The sequence below is a fragment of the Elephantulus edwardii genome, unplaced genomic scaffold (assembly GCF_000299155.1).
Source record: "Elephantulus edwardii isolate Elephantulus edwardi_28Jun2011 unplaced genomic scaffold, EleEdw1.0 scaffold00126, whole genome shotgun sequence".
Classification (NCBI taxonomy): domain Eukaryota; kingdom Metazoa; phylum Chordata; class Mammalia; order Macroscelidea; family Macroscelididae; genus Elephantulus; species Elephantulus edwardii.
This window is the reverse complement of record NW_006399876.1, coordinates 2,079,084-2,086,587: the sequence shown is the minus strand read 5'-3', so window position 1 is coordinate 2,086,587 and position 7,504 is coordinate 2,079,084. Positions and strand designations below refer to the sequence as shown.

The window sequence follows — 7,504 nt, the reverse complement described above, 5'->3', positions numbered from 1 at the left end:
GTGAAGGTGAGGTATTAATGATCATGGATGATGAAGGTGAAGGTGAGGTATTAATGATCACAGACGATGAAGGTGAGGCATTAATGACCATGAGCAATGATGATGATATATTAATGATCACAAGTGAGTGTGGCACACTCATGGATTAAAGAGGTGAGAAGTTAGTGGTGATGGCAAGGGAAGTCCACTGAGGAAGGTGAAGTGTTAGTGAGCAAGAGTGAGGTTGTGGGAAGCTGTGGTGGATTCGAGCAGAAGAGGAGGCTCAGAGGAAGGAGGCAGGGGGTGCTAAGAGGGTCTCTAGAGGCGCCAAGAATTACCTTCTTCTTCGTATTGTTCTGCATTGGAATAGAGACAAAAGAGTGACAGATTAGCAGAGCATGGCCGAAGGAGCCTGGTGCAGAGCTGCCTAGAGAAGGCTTCGTGTTCAGGGAAGGCTCATGTCATGGACGCCCTGTCCTTGGGCACCCCTCCTTCCTGGACAGACCTTTTGGTATAAACGTCTTGATCGCGTGGAACAAGACCTCAAGGGGTGGAGAAGAAAGGGTAACCCACTGTCAATGGAGGACCATTCAGAAATGTACCCACTGAGCTTGGAAAGTCTGGGGTCCCACACGCGGGTCCCAAGGAGAGACATGCTGTCAGTAACCCCATGCACATCCTTCCCAGGTGTGGTTCTCTGGTGCCTCTCTGTGAGTGAACTCCAAGGGAAGGACAATGGAGTTGACACTTACCTTCAACCTGTTCACTGTAAGAGAGAGAAGAGGGGTGAGGAGAGGGAGAGGGGGAGAGGAGGGAAGGGGAAAGGGGGGAGGGAGGAGAAGGAGGGGGAGAGGGGGAGGAGGAAGGACACAGAAAGGGGAGAGAGGGAGAGAGGGGAAGGGGAGAAGGAGGCAGCAGGGGAGGAGTGAGGGAAGAGGGAGGGGGAGGGGAAAGGAGAGGGAAAGGGGAGGGAGGGGGAGGGAGAAGTTGAGGGGGCAGGGGCAGGGAGGGAAAGAGAGAGAAACATACATGAGAGGGTGAGAGTGGCTTTTCCATAGCTGGCTTTAACAAATACCAGTAGCCCCTCCAGCCTGAAACTTCTCCTTGACCATAAGCTGAGAGTCAGACTATCCCAGTCTGAAGTGGGGCCAAAAACTCAAGGGGTACTCACACTTCCTCGTCAGACATGGTGAGGGTGGGTTGTTCTGGAGAGAGAGAGAGAAAGAGAGAGAGAGAGAGAGAGGAGTTGGAAGTTGGCTTGGAGGAGGGGGTGCTCTTGGAACTGGGGGAGGGGGTTGTAAGGCAATAGCACCAGCAAGGTCAGCACTTGGGTCCTGGGGTGGGTCCACTCTTGCCTGAGGCCCCCTCAGCAGGCCCCTTGCCTCCTCCAAGGCTCCAGCCCCTCCCACCTGCCCAGCTGGAGCTGGAAGGGACTAGATGGTCATCCACCCCCACCCGGGTGGACACCCTCCCCAGCACTCCCGGAGGAGGGTCATCCAGAATGCATGCGCGTGTCCAGGGCCAAGCCAGCCCGCCTGAGTTCTGCTGATGTGGCGCTTGGCTTTGCCTTTGGGTGGTCTCACCAGAGGCCTAGGGGGAGGAGGGCTTTCAAGGAAGCCCATGACCACTGGGCCCCCTGAACCTACTCTGGCCTGCCTGGCCCACAACCCTTAGTGGGAGCCTGAAGACCCCTTTTCCCTCCAACAGCTTCTCATGAAAACTGCATCTGTGTGTACCCCAAAGTCCTCTGTAGCCCCTCCAAACAATGGGAAGTGGACCTAACGGTGTGTGTGCTCAGCCTCTTGAAACCAACAATGACATCATGGGGACATGAGGACTAAGCCCTGATTCCTCCCTGTGTCCTCTACCTACCCAGTCCCTGCACAGAGGCTCTGAGGCTGCACCAGGGCCCCACACATGCTCCAGGCCCCTTTCCCAGGCCCCAGGATGACTTGGATCTGCTGTGTCTACAGGAAGGGTAGAGCCGGACAGAGCCAGGTGTGGCTCGCGTTCAGGGACTGGCTGTTCACGGCTGGTCCCACATGAGGGAGGCTGGGGCTGGGGGCCTCACAGCTGCCTCAGAATGTTGGCTGGGGGTTTGAAACCCCGAGTTCCCAACAACACATTCCAGCTTGAAGACAATCGCTGTGGACCCTCCAGGGAGCTTTGTGTAAGAAAAACACGAGTTCATCATGTAAAAACGCATCTACATCACATTTCTAAGGTGGGAACTGCTCTCCAAATCTGCGTTCAGGAATGTTCCTTTTCCCAGAGCAACTTAAGCTCCACGCAAAATTAACCAGCATCTCCATGCAGCAGCCTCGTGGGGCCCCTGCCTCCCAGCCCTCCCTTCTCGGGACTCTGCTGCCCCCTGGAGTTGCAGGCCAGCTTCTCTCCAGCCTTCAGCCTTTGTTCCTATCCTGGGCAGCATGGCTGGCTACTCCATGGCTAAAGCCCTTGCCAGCGGCCATGCCTGCCCCTCTGATTCTACTTGGGCCTTTGTCCTGACCCTCTCCCCACTCCCACTCCTCACCCTCCACCTTCCTCTCTTCGGAGTTGGAGGGGCAAGGACAAGTTGGAGAGCCCGCCTGCCTGGCTTTGCTGCCCTCACCCTGGCCAGACCCTGGCACCTGTTGGCCGCCCTGGGAGGGTGGCGGTCCTGGCCTGGGCTCGGGAGCAGTTTATTTTTAAGAAGCTGGTGGCAGCTGGAGTGACCAAGAATAGGCACCAAAATTAGCCAAGACTCCTTAGTCTGGACACCTAAGACGGTTACGTGTATATGAAGGGGGCATGCAAGCACTGTCCCATGGTCCTGCCAGCCCAGTCCTCCCTATGCCCCCCACTGCGGTCACCTGCTCTGCTGGGCTGGGTATCAAAGTGAGTGCCGTGTGTGGACTCCCAGCCTCCGGCAGGGTCATGCTGGGTGCCCCCTGGGGACCTGCCACTACCTCTGCTGAGCCTTCCTGCCACAGGTTAGCCTCTCAGGCCGCTTGCTTTAGGCATTTGGGATTCTGCTCACACACGGGAGTCCATGTGGGAGGAGGTTGGGAGGGGAGTGTGAGGCGGAGACAAGCTAGAGAGCAGCTAGGGGTCGGCTCATCCTCTGCCCCTGGGGAGGCAGGCTTGGAAATAGCCTCTGAGGTCAGCACTCCTTAGGGACATGTCTGCTCCTTGGGGACACATGCCCCCTTCTCTCCTTCCCAAGTGACAGGTGGGGGTGGACGAGGAGAAACACAAGGCCCTGCCACTCACTTGTCTGGAAACTCTGGCCACATTATCACCTCCCTTGCTATCCAGTGGCCACTTACCCACCCACCTTCAGTACTGGAAAAGACCAGCTCAGGCCTGAGCCCCTTGGGAGGACTGCCGTGGCCAGATGAGCATGGGAAGGGTGAGATGGAATGGAGGGGCATGGACTCCCAGCTGTGACCAGGGGCCCCACAGGCTGAGAAGGGCAGCCCCTCCCACATGTCTCTCTGTGCCCTGCCCAGCACCTGACCTGTGGGGACAAGGGCCATCCCTACTCATGAACCCTCTCCAGGGTCACTGTAGACAAGTCCCTCCCTGCTTTTTATCCCAGCTACAAACTGGCAGCTTTGAAGGTGACAGTCACATTTGTTGTGAGCCCAAAATCCTCAGGACAGGAAGAAATGGCCAAGGCGCGCTGGAGAGGCCAGCCTCCTTTGCAACCCTCTCAGGACCCCATCTTTGCCCTCACTCTCTCCTCCTTGAACCGCCCACATGCAGAGAGCATCTCCCCCGACACCCCTGTCCCTGACTCAGATGGCTTCTTGGGGTCCCCAAGACTCCAGGGCTTGGCTTATCTGGGACCTCTACATTCCCAGCCCAGAGGCACCTTAGGTGAGGTCCCTGACCACCCCTGCAGAGTCCAGGTGTCCTGGCCCAGCCTGGCCACACCTGGCACACCAACCTGGGCAGTGAAAAGTGCAGAAGGAGAAGGCTTCCCGAAGGCTAGCTGCAGCGCTGCCCGCTCGGCCTCTTGTCCTCGTGTTATAGTGACATTTGATCTTTGCCCGAAGCCCATTGGTCAGCTGTGGGGGACCAAGGCACGTGGGCAGGGAGGAAAGGCTGTGCCTACTTGAGCCCCTTACCAAGTATAGGAATGGCCAGTGAAGGAAGTGGACGAGGCAGGGAGGAGGGGGGGCATGCCTGGGAAGGAACGCTTTCCCCCCACCCTGGGCATCAGCTTCTATTTTTATCCGTTCCCCCAGAGCAGGCACATTCTTGAAGGAAGGAAGGAAGGAACAGGTGGCCCCCAGGGCACAGCTGAGAGCACTCCTTCAGCCATGTTTTTGTGGGCCCAGCATGAAGCCCTGCACTCTGGCCCCACCTCCTCCCCTCTAGGCCTCCTGGAACGAGTGACTTCACAGCCATGGGGTGGTCTGCTCTGAGAGGGGGTCCAGCTCTACATCCCCATCCAGGGGCAGCCTGGGTCCCAAAGATTTCAGACTGAAATTCTATGCCCGGGACTCACCCCGTCTTCCCATCAGAAGGGGCAAGCCTGACACTAGAGACCACAGAAGACTAAGGCTGAGCCTGATGGTCTCCTCGCCTCCCCAGTAGACGGGGCAACCTGGTCCTGGGGGCCAAGCACTGAGACGTTCAAGGCTATCCCCATGTCCCTGGCAGAGGGGCAGCCCAGGACTAGCAGCCCCCAGGACTGTGCTGAGGCTAGCCCCTGACGCATGGACTCCTGTGGGCTGTTGTGGTGCTGGGTGGACGTGGGGAGTGCTGGGGAGGCTTCCGGGCTCTGAGATGGGCCTGAGAGACTCCCAGGTGCCAGCTGCTTGCACCTAGGAGCACCCTTCACAGTCACTGTCTCACGGGCACTAGTGGGTGAGCTTCTCACAGCAGAGGTGCAGTTGGTGGGGTCCGAGGAGCTGCACACAGTATGGAGGGGCCCTGAGTGATGTGACCGTGGTGCCTGGCCCTGGAGGCTGGCCAGTCTCAGCTGTAGCCTGGAGCTGTGCTCCCAGGTGTGTCACTGGGGTCATCGGGAGAGCTCTGGGGGCTTGCTCCCTACATGCAAGACAGCTGTCCCAGGCCCCAGTCACCAGCTGCTGAACAACCCCTCTCCACCACCGCTCTGTGCCTGTCCGCCACTGGGACCAGGGGAATGGGTTGCTGGGGACCTCCGCCTGTCCTGGATAAAGCCTCCAAGTCCTTTCTTCTTATCCTGCATCTTCTATTGCCCACTCTGTAGAAGGGCCACCAGCTCAGTCCCCAACCACCGAGACTTCTGTGTATGGAGGGTCAGTGAGCCAGAGCCGGCCAGACCATGGCATGTCTGGTCTTTCGTGCGTTAGACAGTCTCCAGGACATCAGTCAAGAACCGATGCTTTTGACTCTCAGAACACCTCGAGGACACTGCGCTTGGAGAGGGTCAGTGGAAGACGTGCTCAGGGAGCTGGGCTGACCCAGGAACAGTGACACCGAGGGCCAGCACAGCAGAGGCTATGGGAGGCACGGCTCGCTCTGCTGTCCACGGTGACCCCTGGCAATGGCATCATGACCCTGGGGTCTCACACGACCTCACACCCTGCTCAGGCTGGAACCTGTCTGGGACACCTCTCCACCCAGCTCAGTCCACATGTGGGCGCGCGGGAGGTGCTGGCTCCACTGGCCCGGGTCCAGTGTTCACAGGCCGGGCAGGTGTGTGCGGCCCCTGCAGCGGCCCTGCTCGGCCAGCAGAGGAGGGTGGCTGCCCGCTTAGTGCCTCGGGCCCTGGCAGGTGCACTGATGACTGCTGGCCATGAGGAGCTAAGCCAGCAAGTGGATGCGAGGTCAGGAGGGACAGACTTTATTTTGGGTATCAGCGGCCTTCCCTGTGGGCCATCAGCATTGAGCGGGCATTCCCGGTCAGGCCAGCGCTGCTGTGAAGGCTGTGGACAGGTAAGCCACATCTCAGGCTTCAGAGAGGCCAGAGAGAGGAGGGAGGGCAGGGATGGCCGCTGGGGGGTGTCAGGGCAAGGGTGGACACATGGGCTCCTCTGTGCTGGGACTGGGCCAGGGACAAGGGGTTGAGTGACCGAGGTTGATATGGAAGGCTGACTTCAACCCAGGAGGAGTTTGAGAACCAACTGGCAAGGTGGGCAGGGCCTTCCAATGTCAGAAAATGCTAAAGCCTGGTTGGGGGGGGGGAAGAAGAGGGTACACCCCTGAGAATTGGGGTGTAAGCCATCAGTGAGAGTGTCCCCAGGGTGGCAGGAGCTAGGTGACTCGATCTGGGCTCCTGGACCCCAGTGTGTGTGGTTTGGGGGACAGAGTCTAAGTACCCTGGCTGCGTCCTGTGAGCCCTGAGCTGACCTGAGTGCCCACTGCCAGTGTGGGCAGCGCTATTGGCCAGTCCCAGGCTCAGGTTCCACCAGGCTGTGGTGGGACAGCTGACACAGCACTTGGTGAGGACCCAGCCTCCACCAATCCTGGTGGCTAAGAGCATCTCTGTGCTTTGTGGGTATATAGGGACATCTTCTGCATGCCCCTGGTATGGAGAGCAGCACACCTGGGCATGACTTGTGCAGTCCTCTTGTCCTGCTGGCCCAGCTGAGGGGCAGGGGCTCAGCTACCCTGCCCATGGAGTCTAGCCAGTGGAGAGCACAGCAGGGCACACGCAGCTCTTGGTGGGTCTTTTTTCCTTGACCAAAGCTGGGGACCCATGAGAGGTGGTGCCATTGGCTCCCCCCTTCTTAGCCCTGGTGCCACCTACCTCGGTCCCTGGCAATGGACACCTACTTTGCTGCCCAGAAGGGCCCACCATGTGGGGAAGCTGGTACCACTCTCCCTGCTCCCTGGGGGAGAGGATGGGAGGGAGAGCTGCGCCCTGGGAGATGCTGGCAGGCAGAGTGGGGTCTCTGCCTCTCTTGTGGGGTAGTGGTGAAGGTGAGGGTAGTGCCATCACCTCACTCTGCAGGCTGTGGACTTATCATTTGCCAGGTTTCCCCAGCTGTCCATGTTCAAGACTCCTTTGGGGAAGCGAGCAGTGTGACATTGTTCTCAGAAAGTAGAAACTTCAGAGTCCAATTTACAGCATTGCCAGGAGCATAATAGGAGAGGCTTCAGGGGGATCCTGCTCTTCTAAGAGGCCTCCTCAAACCGAGGGTAATGGGCCGGTCCTTGCTTCACTGTGTCCCGTTACAGGCACTTGTCCATCTTCCTCCTCCCACCGCTGTCCATTTGTCCATCTCCTTGTCCATTCACCTCTTCTTCCTTCCTTCCCTCACCATCACCCATCCGCCCATTGATCCACCCACCTGCCATCACCTACCTACCTACCCCCTCATGCATTCATCCATCCCACCTACCCATCACCCATCCATCCATTCATCCACCCACCCACTCGTTCATCCACCCACCCACACATTCTCTTGTGTACACGTCTCCTTATCTACTCAATCAGCCTTTCAGATTTTCTCTCATCTAATCTCCACACAATTATTTTCACTCTATTTGTTGCTCATCCCATCTCTCCATTAAGTTAACCACCTGTCTACCCACGTACCCATCC

At 58.2% G+C, this 7,504-nt stretch overlaps 1 protein-coding gene across 1 annotated transcript in view; it reads right to left on the bottom strand.

Moving 5' to 3' along the window:
• Nucleotides 1-1,224, bottom strand: part of TNNT3 (troponin T type 3 (skeletal, fast)) — an 18,566-nt gene extending 17,342 nt beyond the window's left edge. Inside the window, exons 1-3 of the mRNA XM_006893210.1 lie at nucleotides 1,151-1,224; nucleotides 732-745; nucleotides 318-335 (exon numbers count right to left, since the gene is read on the bottom strand). Of these exons, the coding sequence (XP_006893272.1) occupies nucleotides 318-335; nucleotides 732-745; nucleotides 1,151-1,167 (49 nt within the window). The 5' untranslated portion in view covers nucleotides 1,168-1,224. The remainder of the gene's footprint in view (nucleotides 1-317; nucleotides 336-731; nucleotides 746-1,150) is intronic.
• Between the last annotated feature and the right edge of the window lie 6,280 nt (nucleotides 1,225-7,504).